This window comes from Peromyscus maniculatus, chromosome 4, assembly GCF_049852395.1.
Source record: "Peromyscus maniculatus bairdii isolate BWxNUB_F1_BW_parent chromosome 4, HU_Pman_BW_mat_3.1, whole genome shotgun sequence".
Lineage (NCBI taxonomy): Eukaryota > Metazoa > Chordata > Mammalia > Rodentia > Cricetidae > Peromyscus > Peromyscus maniculatus.
This window is the reverse complement of record NC_134855.1, coordinates 10256890-10275452: the sequence shown is the minus strand read 5'-3', so window position 1 is coordinate 10275452 and position 18563 is coordinate 10256890. Positions and strand designations below refer to the sequence as shown.

General features: G+C 49.6%; 1 protein-coding gene across 2 annotated transcripts; it reads left to right on the top strand.

The window, feature by feature from the left end:
* Window positions 1-2180: 2180 nt before the first annotated feature.
* Set (SET nuclear proto-oncogene) lies at window positions 2181-13786 on the top strand. 2 transcript variants are annotated; one of them, XM_006983393.4, is made up of 9 exons: window positions 2181-2687; window positions 3016-3243; window positions 9411-9468; window positions 10158-10300; window positions 10497-10600; window positions 10697-10810; window positions 11188-11358; window positions 11447-11593; window positions 12082-13786. In XM_006983393.4, exons 2-9 carry the CDS (start codon window positions 3135-3137, stop codon window positions 12103-12105), a joined length of 870 nt encoding a protein of 289 aa, XP_006983455.1. In that variant the 5' UTR covers window positions 2181-2687; window positions 3016-3134; the 3' UTR covers window positions 12106-13786. The 2 variants fall into 2 exon arrangements, with proteins under 2 accessions (XP_006983455.1, XP_076425135.1); XM_076569020.1 differs by lacking the exons at window positions 2181-2687; window positions 3016-3243 and adding an exon at window positions 7632-8028.
* The last annotated feature ends 4777 nt before the right edge of the window (window positions 13787-18563 follow it).

Below are 18563 nucleotides of genomic sequence, written 5' to 3'. Positions count from 1 at the left end.
GTTGGGTGTGCAATTATGAATCCTAGTGCTCTGAGCACTCTCAAGCATATAGGGCATCTGTGCAGACACTTGTGTCAGAGACGCAGCGGGCCTGGTTGCTAGGACTGTGCTCATCCAGCTATGTGGACCCAGCAGTTTTCCAGAGTGGTTGTACCAACCTCCCACTGGCTGAGAATTTCTTGCCCGCCGTGTGTGTGTGTGTGTGTGTGTGTGTGTGTGTGTGTGTGTGTATGAAAGCATTTTGTAGCCCAGGCTGCTGGCCTCAAATTTGTGATATATATATATCCAAGGATGACCTTGAACCCCTGTTCTTTCTGCCTCATTCCCAGGTGCTGAGATTACTGGCCTTGGCTACAACAATTACTGTGTGTGTGTGTGTGTGTGTGTGTGTGTTTTAAGTATTTATTTTTACTTTACACGTGTGGGTGTTCTGTGTGTATGAATGTCTGTGTACTACTTGTGTGTTTGTTGTCACACTGGGAGGTCAGCAAAGGCTGTCAGATCCCCTGAAAGTGAGCTAAAGTCAGTAGTGAGCAGCCATGGGGGGGCTGGGAATGGAGCCTGCCATTTCTGCCAGAGCAAAGAGCGTTTTTAATCTCCACGCCATCTCCAGCCCCTTCTCTTCCTCCTTTTCTTTTGAGACTGGATCTCACTGTTCCCTTGGCTAGCCTGGAACTCAGAGATCTACCTGCCTCTGCCTTTGAGGGCTTGGGTTAAAAGCCTGTGGCATCATGGCTGGCTTGAACTACATTAATTTTTTAATTAATTAATTAATTAATTAAAGATTTATGCCGGGCGTTGGTGGCGCACGCCTTTAATCCCAGCACTCGGGAGGCAGAGCCAGGCGGATCTCTGTGAGTTCGAGGCCATCCTGGGCTACCAAGTGAGCTCCAGGAAAGGCGCAAAGCTACACAGAGAAACCCTGTCTCGAAAAACCAAAAAAAAAAAAAAAAAAAAAAAAAAAGATTTATTTATTATGTATACAATGTTCTGCCTGCATGTATGTCTGCAGGCCAGAAGAGGGCACCAGATCTCATTAAAGATGGTTGTGAGCCACCATGTGGGCGCTGGGAATTGAACTCAGGACCTCTGGAAGAGCAGTCAATGCTCCTAGCCTCTGAGCCATTTCTCCAGCCCCTTTTTAATTTATTTTTAATTAATTAATTAAATTTTTGGGTTTTTTTTTTTTTTTTGAGACAGAGTTTCTCTGTGTAGCTTTGAAGCCTGTCCTGGAACTCACTCTGTAGTCCAGGTTGGCCTCAAACTCACAGAGATGTGCCTGCTGGGATTAAAGGCCTGTGCCACCACTGCCTGGCTAAAAATTAATTTTTTTGCCGGGGCTTGGCGGCACAGGATTTTAGTGTCAGTACTCCAGAGGAAGGCAGATAGCTTGAGTTTAAAGCCAGCCTGGTCTACATAGTAAGCTCCAGGATAGTCAAAGCTATACCGTGAAACCGTCTTGGAAAATAATCCCCCCCATCCCCAGATGGGGTTTCTCTGTGTAGTTTTGTGTGCCTGTCTTGGATCTCGCTCTGTAGCCCAGGTTGGCCTCGAACTCACAGAGATCCGCCTGGCTCTGTCTCCCGAGTGCTGGGATTAAAGGCGTGCGCCACCGCTGCTGCCAGCCTTGGAAAATTTTTTTTAAATTGTGCGTATGACATTGTGTGATGGGAGAGTGATAGGACTTCCTTGTGGGAACAGAACTCAGGCCCTCGGCTGGCAGCTTTACCCGTGGAGCCTTCTCACCTGCCCAGCTTCCTTTTTCGTCTTATTTTTTGGTGTGCTTTTCAATTGGTAGGCACGTGCTTACTGCTGAGTACACGCTTCACATTTGTTTGTTTGTTTCTTTTTTCTTTTCTTTTTTCAAGGCAGGGTTTCTCTGTAATAGTCCTGGCTGTCCTGGAACTCCCTCTGTAGACCAGGCTGGACTCACACTCAGAGATCTGCCTGGCTCTGTCTCCTGAGTGCTAGGATTAAAGGTGTGCGCCACCACGTCTGTTACTTATTACCTGGGTATGTGGGACCCAAGCCAGATGCTCTGGCAGGAGCAAGGTGTAGCTGAGTGGTAGTGTGTTGGTGCTCTGGAGGCCTTGGTTTCATCCCCAGCACCACACACACACACACACACACACACACACACACACACACACACACACACATTTTTTTTTCTTTTAGTTTTTGGGGCAGGGTTTTGCACTGTAGTCCACACTGGTCTGAAACCTGCGATTCTCCAGCCTCAACTTCTGAGTGCTAAGATTACAGCCTAAAAGCCGGGCGTGGTAGTGCTTGTCTTGAATCCCAGCACTACGGAGGCTAAGGCGGGCCAGTCTCTTGAGTTCAAGGACAGCCTGGTCTAAATAAAAAAAATGAGTTCCAGGACAGCCAGGACTACATAGAGAAACCCTGTCTTGAAAAAAAAATCAAAAGGCAAAAAAGTAAAAACAAAAAGACTAGAGGCCGAGCCAGCGCATTTTACTTCTCTGACTCAAGCCCTTTTGGGTAGATGGAATGGATGCGCCAAGTCTTCCCTTCCCTCCCCCGCCGCGATTTCTGTAATTCTCGCCTTAGAATGCCTTTTCTTCCAACACTCCTCTGTCCCTGCAAGCGGCGATCTGCAGGCTGGGAAGGAGTCTAGCCAGACGCACGAGTAGGGGGGTTGGGAAGAGCGAAGAATGTTCCAGGCTGAGGTGAGGCAACAGCACGTAGCTAAGTCTGCCGGAGACCAAACTGGGGGGTGCAGGGAAAGAGGAAGAACTCTCGATGGGGGCCGGGCGGCGTGGCGGAGGGGCTCCGGGGGAGGGCAGGGCCACCGACCGCGGGCTTCCCAGGGCAATCCGGGGTTCAAAGGCAGCGCGACGCAGCTCTGGCAGAAGCCGCCCCCTCCTCCGACGCCGGGAAGCCCCCGCCAAGAGCAACTCAAAGAAGTTTCTGCTGATTGGAGGGAGGGCGAGGAGGCTGGGAGAAGGGGCGTGGGGGTGTGTGTCCCACTGTCATGTAAATATCCCCCGCGGGCAGGGCGGCTTCGAGGCCGACTTAAATCTCCCGCACCTGAGGCCGCCTCAGTTCCTGCCAGTTCCTTCCTGCTGTGAGCATCGGGCCGCTGGCCTCTGCCTCCTGGCCTCTTCCCCTGTGCCATGGCCCCGAAACGGCAATCTGCGCTCCTGCCTCAGTCCAAGAAACCCAGATCGGCTCCTGCCCCGAAGCTGGAGGACAAGTCGGCCTCTCCCGGCCTGCCGAAGGGAGGTAAGTTCCTCCATTGCGTTTCCTTGGTGATCGACTCCGTGATTGGCTTTGCTCTCCCCCGGTCCTTCTGGAGATGCGACCCCCACAAACCCTCCCGAAAGGCGCTCCGCTCCGGGCGGCGGGGAAGGAGCGGAAAGCGCGGGACTGGGAAACCCGTGCGGAGGGGACTTCCTCTGGCCCGCGACACCACGTGGGACGCAGCTCGCTCTTCCCAGCCCCCAAACTCTCTCATGTGGCGCTGCTGCACGAGTCAGCGCACCAGCAACCATCCTGAGGCTTCCCCGCCCCTCCAACTCCGAGTCCGGGGGGTTCAAGGCCTCTCAGGTCGCTCTCCCTGTTGCGGCAGCCGCCAGCCCACAACTCTGGCCTGAATTACTGCCACCTCGTGTGGCTCCCAGCTTCCTTCTCCCATCCTGCCCGAGCAAAGCTAGTCACGTGACTGGCTTCCAGACTTGTAAGACAGCCTCTCGGTTGCCCTCCAGGTACAAACTAAGACTTCCGGTACCGAGGACCCTGCCCACCTGGTCCCCACCTACTTCTCCCGGCTCCCCATGTGGTGCACCCCCTCTAACACCTATAATGTCGCCTAGACGCCTGGAGCTGCATTCTCTCACCTCTGGCTCTGGACACCGACTTGTCCCCTGCCAGGAAACCGTGCCTCTCCTCCCACCCCGGGGGGGCGGGTGGGTAATGTTGGGGGGAGATCACTCTCCAGCCTCTCCCTCCCAGCCTTAGCCCCTATCAGAAGCTACTGCTGGCCGCACCCAGTGTCAGCCTACCCTAGCACTTTCCTCATTTTCCATTCAGATCGTGGTTTTCGAGCCTGCACTTTTCGCCTCCCTATGTTGATCGTGGGAGTTGCGTTTCCTAGACACAGCTCCGAGTCGTGGTGTGGTGGAGTTGTCCCGCGTGGCTTGGGTCCGGTACAGGGCAGGAAAGCAGAGGGAAAGTGTCGGTTTGGCTGAAGTTTAGTACCACGGGTGGAAGGAGCTCTAGGCACCGAGTGGAGTGGACATCTCAGCGCTTCTGTGGCCCTGTTTCCCGTTGCTGTGTCTCAGCCCCTCGCCTTTCAAATGGCAGGCAGAGACCCAGAATGATAAAGACAGGGTCTCCATATGTAGCCCTGGTTGGCCTGCCTCTGTCTCTGACGTGCTGGGATTAAAGGCACCACCGCACCTGGTATTTTTCCTTGTTTTGAAAAGGGCTTCGTACATCCCAAGCTGGCCCCAAACTTGTCAGTGGGGGTGACCTTGAACTTTTGATCCAGACAGCCGGGAGGGCACCATCGTGCCCAGGTCCTGGGTATCGAGACCAAAACTTGCTGCATGGTCTTTCTTTTAGTTTGCTGGCAAGGACCAGCTAAAGCACAGTCCTCCTGAGTGTGCGCAGGGACACTGTGCCCAGCGTGGGATCACAACAGCCCTTACAGCACCAACAAGAAGTGTGCTGTGCCTGGAGGCCTCCTGATAGCACCCAGGCCAGGCCTCTCCCATATTTACTCTATCTCTTGCTGTTCTGCATTGTTTTCCATTTCCTAGCATAGTTGCATTCATCTTGAAGGCCAGCGCCTAATCAGAAGTTGGCCCTTGGGCCTCTTGGGTCTTCTGTAGATCAGGTACTTGGTTGATACATGCTGTGTGGGTAACGGTACCAACCTGTGGGCCAGACTTTGTGGTTGAAAAACATCACTTTTTCAGACCAAGATTCTTCCTAGGAGTGGCCCGTGAAGTCTGTGTAATGAGGTATGGCTTGTAGTTAAGAAAGGAGAGAGATTGGAGGGTGGCTCCGTGCTTAAGAGCACTTTGGCCTTGCTGAGGACTTGGATTTAGTTTCCCAGCACCCACATGGTGGCTCACAACCACCTGTAACTCCAGCTCCTGGAGGAGCCAGCATTCTCTTTTGGCCTTCCTTGCACCTGCAACAATATGGTATGCTTGTATTTATATGCACACAGACCAAACACTCTTACATGTAAAATAAAAATAATTTAAAAATGTTTATTATGATAATACAAAGGGAAAGAAATGGCCGGGCGGTTCTGGCACACGCCTTTAATCCCAGCACTTGGGAGGCAGAGCCAGGCGGATCTCTTTGAGGCCAGCCTGGGCTACAGGGTTCCAGGAACGGTGCAAAGCTACACAGAGAAAGCCTGTCTCGAAAAACCAAAACAAAACAAAAGGGAAAGAAATTTAGATCCATCATTCTTAGTAGGGTGTGTATTGGTTTTGTGTAAGTGTGTGCCAAGTGTTGATGTCAGTTGCGTTTCTCAGGCCACACTTAAAACACTGAGGGGTCTGGGACGGGAGGAACACAAGTTCAAGACCATCCTGGTCTACATAGCCAGTTCCAGGTTCCCCACAAAGAAAAATAGTGATTTATCTTGATTCTGCCTCTTGTAAAGTTCTGTTGGGGGTGGGGCTTTGTGGACTAATAGCAAATGACAGCTTAGCGGGCAGGCCAAGGGTTCCTGTCCCTCCGAGGGTTCCTGTCCTGTTACCTCAGGTTTAGCTGTATCTCTAAATTGTACTCTGTGTCCTTGTCTTATATATGAGTTCAGTTTGAGGCTGCGGGGCGTGGTTGAGTGATAGAGGACTTACCTAGTAGGCCCCAGTTTCAAGTCCCAGCACCCACAGAATAATTATCCATACAACCTACTTTGTATCAAATGAGGATTACCTAAAAATATAGTTTATCTCAGCGTGGACCATAGGAATGCTTAAGCCGTGTGGTGGGCCTTTCGGGAGCTGACAGCTAGCTGTTTTCCTTTTGAGACATTGTTGCACACTGTAGCCCAGGCTGGCCTCAGTTCTAGGTCTTTCTGTCTCGGTCTGGAGACCCAAGTCTCTTTACTTGCCTGGTTTTGTTTGTGGAATTTCTTCGCAACTGTGCCAGGAGCTCACAGGACTATCTTGAATTATGCGCGGTGAAAGTATTACCAGAGATGTAGCAAATGTTACAGATCACAAATTTTGTTCCTCTGCTTTTTATTTGTCAGACGTTTCCCTCTTTAAGGAACCTGTCCACAGTTGTATGTGCTGGAGGTCCCTGTGCTTGGGAGCGGTGGGGCTCCGTAGGGCTGTTGACAGGTTTAAGTTATCCAGTTGCAATAGATGACTAGAATTCACTGAATTGGGCATAAGGTGCGCCAGAAGGTTTAGATGAATTCCTGGGGTTGATGAACTGTATATGGTGTATTTTACATTTATTGATCACCCACCATGGATGTCTTGACTATTAAAGCCACACTGCTTTAAGAACTGATAATAAAACAGGAATGCTGGAAGGTGGGGGAATAACCCCACGCCCAAGTTGCATAGCACCCAGGTGAGATTTCTGGCTCTTCCAGGACCACGTGTTGGGGTACAGGCAGACAGGAGGGCTGCTGTCTTTTCAAGTCCTGGAAAACTGTTTAAGCAGAAAAGCCTCCTCCCGATATAGTGCTTAAGGGCTTTTTAATCTAAAACTGGTTTTTGCTGTTTTAGCCTTTGATGTCTGAAAAGCCTAAACATTTCTCCATTTGTCTCCTCCAAAACTTCTCTCCTCTCACCGCTGAGATGGGCACCTGGGACAAAGTTGGGCCGAAGGACCCGGGGCAGAATGCCGCTTCCTTCCTACATTCAGCGGACTTAAACATGAGTGTGACCCTGCTTAAATTTGACATGTGACAGCTTTTAAAATTTCAGATCCGAGTGCAGAGGAGGCTTGACTTGGCCCAAGGGTAGAGTAGGACCCTGTGAGTGGACTGGATAGATGAGCTGTTTGTAGTTTTGCACACAAACCCAGAGTTTGAGTTGGGTTCGCAATTTCTCCACCTAGAAAAAAGGGTGGAGGTGCCTCTTTCTCCCAGGAAGAGGAAGGTCCGAGGGTGCCCGGGGTGCAGAACTCAGGCCAGTGAGGGTAGTCGTCGGTGTATTCCCAAGGCCTGCTCTTCCGAGGGGCTGCGCGCGCCCCCTCTCCGGCGCCCCCCGGCCGCCCCGCAAAGGGAAGCCGCTCAGCCACCACGTGATGCGCGGGTATTGGGGAGAGGAGGCCCCGCCCCTCAAGTCACCGCGCGCCCGCCGCCGCCGCCGCGCGCAAACGTCCCGGGTCGGCTGGAGAAGGGGAAAGCGGGGGAGGGGAGCGCCGCGCGGGGCCCGGACCATGCGTCGCGGAGCCGCTTCCTCCCGCCTCTCGTCCAGGCCCCAGTGTCCCCACCACCACCACCACCACCCGCCACGGCCCCGCCCCCTGGCCCGCGGCCCCAGCCAATAGCTGCGCGGCGCGAGCGTCTCCGGCCGGGGGCGGGACTTGCGCAGGCCTGGTGCGCCTGCGCTCTGCCGACTGCCCCTCGCCGCGAAGTGGAGGAGGTGGAGGAGGAGGAGGAGGCGGTGGAGGAGGAGGAGGAGGAGGAGGAGGCGGCTCGGGGCAATCGAGAAGCGAGCCGGAGCGCGGGGCGCGAGTCGAGGAGTCCAGCCGAGCCGCCGCCGCCGCCTCCCCGCCTTCAGCGAGAGCCCCGGCCGGGGGCCCGCCACAACGCGCCCGGGCCTGCCTCGGCGTCAGGCCCCGCGGGCAGCGCCAGGCAGCCAGGGGGAGGGCGAGCAAGTGAGCGCCGGGAGGAGGCGGCCGGAGCAAGCGGGCGCCGCGCGTGTGGCGTGAGGGGAAGCCGCTGGCCGCCCCCTAGGCCGTCGCTTCGCTCCCCCTCCCCGCTCCCCGCCCCGACCGCGGAGGGCACCATGTCGGCGCCGACGGCCAAAGCCAGTAAAAAGGAGCTCAACTCCAACCACGACGGGGCCGACGAGACCTCAGGTGAGGACCGGGCGCGGCGGGGGCCCGGCCGCGCCGCCATCTTTCGGCCCGGGCCGCGGGGCTGCGGGGGGCGCGCGGGGCCCCGCGGGGCCGGCGCCCTTTTTGTGTGCGGCGCGGGGCCGGGGGGCCGGGGTGGCGCCGTGGCGGCGGGCGGTGCGGGCGCGGCGGGGGCGCTGCGGCCTGCGCGGCGGGCGGAGACCCCCCCTTCCCCCCGCCCGCGCTCTCCTCCCCCTCCCTCCCTCCCGAGAAGCCTCTCTTTATTGTGCTCCGCCATGATGCCTCGCTCCCATCAGCCGCCGCCGCCGCCACATGGTGCGGCCGGACGCAGCCCTGCGGCCCGGCCTCTCCCGCCGCTCCGCTTCCCGCCCGGAGCCGGCGCCGCGGCGGGACCGGGAGCCTGGCTCTGGGGCGGGGTAGCGACGCGGAGCCGGCGGGAGGATGCTCCGGGCTGCGCGGGTTGCACACCCCACGTGGGGCAGCCACACTCGGGCGCGCCGGGCGTGCGAGGAATCGGGCCCGGAGGCCGAGCGATGGCGGGGCTTTCAAGGACCCTTAGGACGCCTGGTCCTCACCGGGAGGGTCGTTTTTAGCCGAGGGCAGCTGCAGACCCCAGGGCGAGTTACCGGAAATGAACCGCGCGATCGGGCCCCTTCACGCCCACTTGGCTTTGTAAAAGCCTTCGCAGCCCTCACCGGACAAAAGGGCAGGAATTAGGAGCACACCCCCTCTCCTCCTCGGGCCTCCTGAGTTTGGGACGGCATTTTCCCAGTGTGTTCAAAAATCCTGCACGGCCGCGTGTGGTGCCCCGGCTCGTCAGGATTGGGTTGGAGAGGAAGGTCGGATTGGATTCAGGCTCACATTCTAAGACTGCAAAGACGACTGTGGTAGTTTGGTGACTGGTCTTTGTCGGTATGTGTTGATAATCATACATAATAAATTGAGAGCAGTATTTTTTTTTTTAAAGCGGTTGTACCAGTTGGTAGTATCTTAATTTGTCATGGATTAGTTTCCACATTAAGTTAGCAGCTGGCACCATTCTACTGCAAGTGTATAATGTGATTAGTAATAAACACGAAGAATTTCTGAATGAGGCTAAGCCTCTCCCTCACCTTTCATAATGAAGGCCGATGATTGGACCCTTCGAAACTATTTAAAAAGTGATCCAGTAATGAAGCATTTTTCTGAATAGCCTAGCAGATACCTTAATTTGTGAATGGTCGAGTAATGAAAGTAATTTGTCAACTGCATGCTTGAACACGTGGGGAGCATGCTTTGTAGTAAGCACACTTCTAGCAGCTTTACTGTTAACAGTTCACATCACAGTATCAGGAAGTGTAGCTTGTGATTTGTATTGAGTCTCGTGTTCCTTTTTTGTTTTTCAGAAAAAGAACAGCAAGAAGCAATTGAACACATTGACGAAGTACAAAATGAAATAGACAGGTAAATTTATTTCATTCACTTTATGGAAGTTTTCTTGAGGATCTGATTGGCTAGCAGTCAATCACAGGAAGGTTTTGGTGAATATGTACTCAATTCCTGTTTCTTGGTCTGTTCATAATTCCTGGGTTAAAGTAAACGTGCCTCAACCTCCACAATGCAGGCAGACTTAGGTTGAGTATGCTTTTTAAAGGCTATAAAATTGCCTGGTGGCTGCCTGGATTTTCATAGGGTAGTATGGCAACAATGTTGCTTGTTTTTTGTTGTTGTTTTGTTTTTGTTTGTTTTGGTTTGTTTTTTGTATTTGAGTAACACTTTCACTTAATACTTTCTGCTCCTGGGAAACACAGTCAGAATAGCCTGTAAATGGAGTTTGCTAAAATATAAATGTTGCCAATACTGGAGTTAGCGCTGTGGTTTTGGTTCTCAGAGAGGCCTGGGGGCAGGGATGCCAGATTCTCAGTCCCTAAGGAGGGCAACAATGTTGCCAAGATGTGTCAGTTTGGATATTTAGCTTTACTGTCTTAGTTTTTTTTTATGGTCTTCAGGAATTAAGCAAGCTAGCGAGTGCGCTTCTATAGATAGATCTTTTGCAGTCGTGAAGCCAATAAGAAATAAAACGTATTCTGTAGTTATGAACAGTTTATATTTGTCAAATAACCATCATAGTCAACATGTCTTCATTGTTCCAGACTTAATGAACAAGCCAGTGAGGAAATTTTGAAAGTAGAACAAAAATATAACAAACTCCGCCAACCATTTTTTCAGAAGAGGTCAGAATTGATCGCCAAAATCCCAAATTTTTGGGTAACAACATTTGTCAACCATCCACAAGGTATGTGGTGGATCAGCAGTACTGAGCATTTGAGCTGGGGTGGGGAGCTCTGGGGCCACTTGATCTCAAAGAACTGCAGCAGGCAGGACAAAGGAGTTTATCAGAGAGCAAAGTTGTTATTCAGTTTGTAAGCACTGTAACAGGGTCGTCAAGGGGTTATCCGTGCACACTTGAACTGATCTGACTTCTTCTCTAGTGTCTGCACTGCTTGGGGAGGAGGATGAAGAGGCTCTGCATTACTTGACCAGAGTTGAAGTGACAGAATTTGAAGACATTAAATCAGGTTACAGAATAGATTTTGTAAGTACCTAACATCTGGTTTGCAGCTATAAAGATGAACGTGTGCTTTGGTTATGAGAGTTGTTTATTGATTTCTAATCTTTTGATCTTTTACAGTATTTTGATGAAAATCCTTACTTTGAAAATAAAGTTCTCTCCAAAGAATTTCATCTGAATGAGAGTGGCGACCCATCTTCAAAGTCCACTGAAATCAAATGGAAGTCTGGAAAGGTATTTATGGTGGCTCAGCTGAATCTCTTGACTACTACTATAGAGTGCTTTGCTCTCTCTGATTGCTGGGTGAAAAGTGCAGAGATCGATTCCAGTGTGTTGAGGTCAAAGTTTTCATATTGCAGTATCTTCCACACTTAGACATTTTTGGTTTTCAATTTTTATTTTGGAGACACAGGCCTGGCTTCTAGGTCTACAGTGGAAATAATTTTATGAAATCCCACAGGTGATAGATAATATCCTTCTATGAAAGCAGTTTGCAAGTGCACATTTTTAATTGTTCTTAGTAATGTGATCTCTGTAGTGATCTTTTGCTCTTTGGGGGCATTTGGGCGTTGGAAAAAGCTAATATAGAACATACCGATATTTTCCTTTAGGATTTGACAAAACGCTCAAGTCAAACGCAGAATAAGGCCAGCAGGAAGAGGCAGCATGAAGAGCCGGAGAGCTTCTTCACCTGGTTCACTGACCATTCTGATGCAGGTGCAGATGAGTTAGGAGAGGTCATCAAAGACGACATTTGGCCAAACCCCTTACAGTACTATTTGGTGAGTTAGTTGACGGTCACTAACTTGAGGATGGTAATGTGTCCTGCAAAGTGAGTTCCTAAAGGTTAACATTCCCTGGTCTTTTAAGGTTCCTGATATGGACGATGAAGAAGGAGAGGCAGAAGATGATGATGATGATGACGAAGAAGAGGAAGGCTTGGAAGATATTGATGAGGAAGGGGATGAAGATGAAGGTGAAGAAGATGAAGATGATGATGAAGGGGAGGAAGGAGAGGTGAGGAGACTTGTTAAGTCCCCAGTGACTTTAGAGATCATATATAGAAGAAAAGAATCACTGACAGAACTGTAGAATGTAATAATTAGAATGTGTAACTGACTGAAATAGTGGGGAGACTGGGGGAGATGAGGTGTTAACATCTGGGTCTTTCCCCCCTTGCTTTAATATTTTATGTGTATGGGTGATTTGCCTACATGTCCGCACTACACGTGACTTGTCTGCACAGATCAGAAGAGGGCATAGGCTCCCCTGGTACTGACGTTAGGGGTGACTGTGAGCCACTGTGTGGGTGCTGGAGTCCTGAAGTGCTCTTGATCTATAAGCATATTCTCCCCGAGTGCTAGTCTAACGGAGATTCATGTTTAAGCTATGAGAACTGGGTGCTCTCCAATGAGTAATCTGTTTGCTAAGGTCCGTTGTATGCCCAAGAGCTAGTGGAGGTCTTTGAATTTGCCCCATGGTTGACTGGTCGCTTATTCTTTCAGGAGGATGAAGGCGAGGATGACTAGCACAGAAGACTGATGGATTCCAGCCCTCTTTTTTATTTTCTTTTTATTTTTTAATTTTCTCCAGTCCCTGGGAGCAAGTTGCAGTCATTTCCCTCCCCCCCCCCTCGTGCTCAGTAGCCCTGTTTTTGAGGTCTCTTCTCAACACCATGGTTCTCAACCTATTTTGGGGGAAATACCTTGAACAAAATACAACAGGAAAAGAATCTCCACTATTCTGTTCTAAATTCATTTTTATCCTTTGTTGTCTCAAACTGTGGATTCAACACCACCACTGTGCTCTGTGGGAAAAAAGAAAAACCCTCCGGCCCCCTTGGCTCTGCTGGAGGCTGGGGGGTGCTAGGTCCCTGTGTAGTAGTGCATAGACTTCTAGCTTTTTTCCTTTCTCTGTATATTGGGCTCAGAGATTACACTGTGTCTCTATGTGAATACAGACAGTTAGCATTTACCAACATGTATCTGTCTACTTTCTCTTGTTTAATAAAAAGAAAAAAAAAAGAAAAAAAGGGGGGGTATAGAAGGTCAGCAAGGGTGGGTTGAGGTGTCTGGGGGGGGTAAGTGGGCATTGTGACAACATGGCTTCTCCTTTGGCATGTTTGATTGTGATGTTTAACGGACATCCTTGCAGTTTAAGATGACACTTTTAAAATAAAATTCTCTCCTAACAATGACTTGAGCCCTGCCACTCAATGGGAGAATCAGCAGAACCTGTAGGGTTTTATTTGGAGTTGACATTCTCTGTTGTAACTTTATTTTTAATTTTTTTATTTTTATTTTTTTTTTTTTTTGGTTTTCACTGGAAGGAAAAATGCTCATTTTAAATGTTGAAGTGTACAAGTTGCTTTGTTACAATAAAATCAATGTGTACACAAAGGACCGGATGCTTTTCTGTCAGAACAGATGCTCAACATGACCTTCCAAGTTTGACCTGCATAATGACATCATGTCAAACTTTGTCTCCCTAACTTCGTATTTTTTGATACGCACTTTGCAAGATGACCTCAGGGCTATGCAGATTTGAGTTAAAGGGATTTGAATCATGTCTTAATGTCTCCGTAACTGAGTGATGTGGGTACAGTTTGCTGCAATGGACTTGTACCCCTGATTTTTATCTCAATTTGGCATTTTTAAATGGGCCTTTAGTTACCTGGATATCAGGACAGCTCCTGCTCCCACCGTGTCACAGACGTTACTCTAATGCCATCTGTACGAAGGACCGCTGCTGGTGTGTCTTCATTGGCAGTGTGACCTGGCCAAGAAAGTGGGCTATCAGAGTATGCAGTCCATGGGGTGGTCGGGAGTGCTCTGTCCCAGGTATGTAGCAGACGCTCTCAACTGTGACTCTGAATCTGAGTGGATGAAGAGCTTTGTCTGCTCCACGCCATTGTGCAGAAAATAATGTTTTGGGAAGCTACCTGATGCATAAGCTTTTTAATGCTGTAAAATAGAGCTAAAATTAAATGCCACTTTTTCAGAGATGATTAATGGACAGCCTGGTCAAATTCAAAGCTTTTTGATGTATAAAACTTTATAAATGGAACTACTCCATCAATAGGCAAAGTGTAACCAAAATCTGTCTAGATGGATAGTGTGTAATTTCTGCACAGGACTCTGTTTAGTAAATACATCACTGTATACGTCAGGAATCTTGCTCCAATAAAGGAACATAAAGATTTTTTTTGGACTGGGGTCATTCTCCTTGTTTTGTAGAGATTTAGAAGGTATATTAATGGCTGGGGATACTGGGGCCCCAGTACAAGGATACCAAAGGTTGAGGTATGTACCAGATCTGTAAACACTTTGTTGTGTGACTCTGGACAGTCTTGGTGATTGAGGAGGTGACTTCAGGAATCAAAAGTGGCGGTGGTGAGTGTGTGTGTGTGCATGCTGCTTTAAATTGTGACCACTACTAAGAGCTTACGTCCCTTACTCCTTTTTTACCTTTTTTTTTTTTAAACTAGTATGCTCTACCTTACTTTTACATCTGTCCCGTGTGTTTTTGTGATCACTCCCCATTAGCCAGCCTCTGGTGTCTCTTCATTTGCAGACAGGTATCACTGAGTTGCCTTGCACTCCAGATAGTCCTTGAACTTTTGTGTGCTCCAGTCTGAGTTTCCCCGGAGTCTAGATTACAGGACTTTGTGAGGGGGAAGTCCAGAGAGCTAGTTATGGCAGAATATTCCTGTGACTCCAGGATTCAGGAAGGTGGAGTGCTGCATGAGACCATGCAATTAATTTTATTTATGTGTATGGGTATTTTGCTTACAAGTATGTCTGCAACAGGAAGCAGAGGGTGTTGGGATTCTCTGGGTCTGGAGTTCACCTGGTCTTCTGAAAGGGTAGCCAGTTCCAGCCCTTTTCATTTTTCTGGAGGTGTGTTGAAGTTGACCACAATGATTGTGCCTTCCAAGTGGTACTGCAGGCATCAATTACAGTGTTTAATTAAGTCCTTAATGATTTTCTGGGGGCTGGTAGAGTTTTGGGGCCTTTGAAGGTAATAATTTGACCCTAGATATTATCACTGTATTCTTTGAACATAGGATTTTGAGGATTGGGATGAGAACCTAACAGCTTCCTGGGCTTAGCTGTGCTTTACATCTGTTTAAGAGGGTTTCTGGGCTGGCCTTGGGGTGTGATACAGGAGAGGACTAGCAAAGTGGCCCATACTGTTTTACAAGAAGTCACTTGGTAGCTACTGAGGCCTAGACTGGGTTTGAAACCCTTAAAGAATGTTATTAGATCATCCTGCAGTTACAGTTTCTTAACTACTGTTTTAACATACTTAACTGGGTGTGGTGGCCTACACCTTCTATCTCAGCATTCTGGAGCTAGGCATGTTGAGTTCCAGGCCAGCCTGACACACAAAATGAGTTCCAGGAGGGTGATCCTGTCTCAGAGAAGGGGAATGGTGTTGGGTCTATAGGTCAATGGTAGGGTGCTTGCCTATCATATGCTAGACCCACTGTGCCAGCACAGAACTTCCTGGAAATAGGTATCATCTGTCCCATGCATCAGTTCAGGGTCCACCAGATAGTGAAGCTGGTGAGCTGCTTCCCACCCCTGCGGTGAATTCAAAGGAAATGACAGTTACTCAGCAGTGGCATTCCCTTTAGAGCATAGCCTGGGACTGGCCATGCTAGGAGCCAGAGGCAGGCTCATTTCTTGAGTTTGAGGCCAGCTTGGTCTACAGAGAGCGTTCCAGGACAGCCAGAACATAGCCTGTGAATGTGAAAGTTTTAATTTTGGAGATGGGCTTAGAGGTTAAGAGGACCTTAGTTTAGTTCTCAGCACCCAACGAACTACCAGCAAGCATCAGTGGCTCCGAAATGTCACTCTTATGGCCTCCACATGCACATGGTGCAGACATAGAGGCAAAAACATCTATAACAAAAACATACTTTAAAAAGTTATTCTGTGTATGTGTGCTGTCTATAAATTTACTTCGTGTGTATGATATATCTGAGTGTATGTATGCAGTATGTGTGTGCACCTTTGTAGACCAGAAGAGGGCACTGGATCCTCTGAGCTGGAATTTGATAAGGGGTGGTAGACTCCAAAGTCTGGATGGGCTTCTGGTACATAAATGCTTGTAATCACCATCACCAAGCCATCTCTAAAGCACACATAGACACCCTATTTAAATTAGGGGAAGGTGGGTTGGGCAGTGGTGGGTCACGTCTTCAGTCCCAGCACTCGGGAAGCAGAGTCAGGCGGATCTCTGTTAGTTCCAGGCCAGCCTGGTCTACAGAGCAAGATCCAGGACAGGCACCAAAACTACATAGAGAAACTCGCACAAAAACCCAAATAAATAAATAAATAAAAATTCGGGTAAGGTGGGTGGTTGATTTTTGGTTTGTTTCTAAGTCGGGTCTATAACCCTGGCTGGCTATTCCTGCAATTTGCTATGTAGACCAGGCTAGCCTGGAATTCAGAGATCTGTCTGAGTGATGGGATTAAAGACATGTTCTACCATCTGCAGCTCAAATTTAATTTCTGTCTAATGGATTGTGGTTCTGTGATTAGATGAGAATCCTAGCAATTGCAGGCTGTTGACTAGCTTGACCAGGTGATGTCTGCACTAGTGAGAAGCACAGCTGGGAAGACTGTGGGGAAGCTGACTTAGCCTAAGCTTAAGTTAGCTGTGGATTGCATGCTGAAAGCTGGGCGTGCAGTCTCTGCCTGAGCATTTGAGCAAAGTTCATCAGACAGGTGCAGCTGGGCCTTAATGGATCCTGCTACCTCACAACTCCTCCCTCCATGTAAGGCACCTCTCCTTCAGCTTCCTGGGGAAGGAAGTAGACCAGTGGTTTTGCAGCAGTATTATATAGAGGGGTGGGTGGGGATTCGCTGCATTGCCTTGCCAAGGACGTGGTGCAAAATCCAGCACTTGGCTCCCAGCACCACAGAAGGAAGCAAAGAGCACCCAGGTACAGAAGCTTTTACATGTAAACTACTTCAGGGCATCCCGTCAATGTCTGGGAGAGGGGATAGGGCTGCAGTCACATGTACAAACTGTTGATTACTCCGTGTGGCCTTGGCTACCCCAGAACTCTGTAGACTAGGCTATCATTGAGCTCAGAGACCTACCTGCCTCTGCCTCTCAAGTGCTGGGATTAAGGGCATGTGCCACCATGCCTGGCTATTTTTGAGATGGTACTTTACTATGCATCCCTGATTAGCCTGGGGCTTCCATTAGCAACAGCCAGTGCTGATATTACGGGCATGTACCACCATCCCCAAGTCAAACTTTTTTAAAGTTTGTTATAGGGTCTCTTCCTGGCTGTCTTGAAACTATGACCAGACTGGCCTCAAACTAAAAAAGATCTATCTGCCTCTGCCTCCCCAGTACTGGGGTTAAAGGCTGTGTATTACAATTTTTCCCCCTCCAAGACAGGGTTTCTCTGTGTGACTTTGCGCCTTTCCTGGAACTCGCTCTGTAGACCAGGCTGGCCTCAAACTCACAGAGATCGGCCTGCCTCTGCCTCCCAAGTGCTGGGATTAAAGGCATGCGCCAACACTGCCCAGCATGTATTACAATTTTTTTTTTAATTTATTTATTTATGATGTATACAACATGTTTGCCTGAAGGCCAGAAGAGGGCGCCAGATCTCATTACAGATGGTTGTGAGCCACCATGTGGTTGCTGGGAATTGAACTCAGGACCTCTGGAAGAGCAGTCACTGCTCTTAACCTCTGAGCTATTTCTCCAGCCCCGTATTACAATTTTTTTTAAAGTGAATAAAAGCGGGGCAGTGGTGGCGCACACACCTGTAATCCCAGCACTCAGGAGGCAGAGGCAGGAGCAGCTCTGATTTTGAGGCCAGCCTGGTCAACAGCAGGTTCCAGGACAGCCAGGGCTACACAGAGGAAACCCTGTCTGGGGCGTGGGGGGGTGGGGAGTAGAATTTGTGCATGCCTGAGGGTCAAAGGATGCTTGTGTGAGTTGGTTCTCCACACCATCTGGGTTCAGGACCTTCATTACTGGCAGCAAAACTCCTTTACACATGGAGCCACTGGTCCAAAGGAGAGTTCTGAATCAGATTATTTGCTTAGCTTCTGAGGAATAGCAGTAGTAGTCACCAATTTTTACTTTATTTATTGAAACGGAAGCTCAAGAGCCACCTGAGTGCTGGAATTACAGGCATGTGCCACCACACCCTCTTAACTGGTGAACTGTAACATTGAGCAACTCCAGGTAAGCAGCGGGGCTACATGGAGGAATCCTCTAGAAACAAACAAACAAACAAAAAGACTTCGGCTCAACAAAACCCAGTGTCACACACCTGTAATTCAGCACAGGAAGAAGGAGAGTTCAAGGACTCTCCATCCTGACTCCCTGAGGCCATTCTGGGCTGCAGGTTAGTTCCAGAACTGCAAGGACTGCGCAGAGAAACCCTGCCTTAAAAAGAAAAAAGCAAAATCACAATTAAAAAAAAATGAAAGTTGCCCCCTACCTGGTATGTTGAGGCACACACTTTTTGTTGGTTTTGGTTTTTCTTTTCTTTTCTTTTTTTTTTTTTCTTTTCTTTCTCTCTCTTTTTTTGTTTTGTTTTGTTTTTCGAGACAGGGTTTCTCTGTGTAGCTTTGCGCCGCCTTTCCTGGAACTCGCTTTGTTGACCAGGCTGGCCTCGAACTCACAGAGATCCGCCTGCCTCTGCCTTCCGAGTGCTGGGATTAAAGGCGCGCGCCACCACCATCCGGCGGTTTTGGTTTTTCAAGACAGAGTTTTCCTATGCAGCCCTGGCTGTCCTGGAACTCATTTTGTAGACCAGACTGGCCTCAAACTCACAGAGATCTTCCGGCCTCTGCCGCTCAAATCCTGGGATTGAAGGCATGCACAATGCCAACCAGTTCAGTTTGGCCCTCTCCACGCACACAGGGTCTTCACCACCCCCTTCCACACACCACCCCCTCGCCATCTCTTGGGCAAGCACCCAGCTCTCTGTGCTCCGGGCAAAACC

Bases quoted from the DNA above. Each gene is read 5' to 3' on its own strand.
- Set (XM_006983393.4), top strand. From the start codon at position 3,135: ATGGCCCCGAAACGGCAATCTGCGCTCCTGCCTCAGTCCAAGAAACCC. The intron at 3,244-9,410 runs GTAAGTTCCTCC...TTTGTTTTTCAG, and splicing joins TCCCGGCCTGCCGAAGGGAG to AAAAAGAACAGCAAGAAGCA. The intron at 10,301-10,496 runs GTATGTGGTGGA...CTTCTTCTCTAG, and splicing joins ATTTGTCAACCATCCACAAG to TGTCTGCACTGCTTGGGGAG.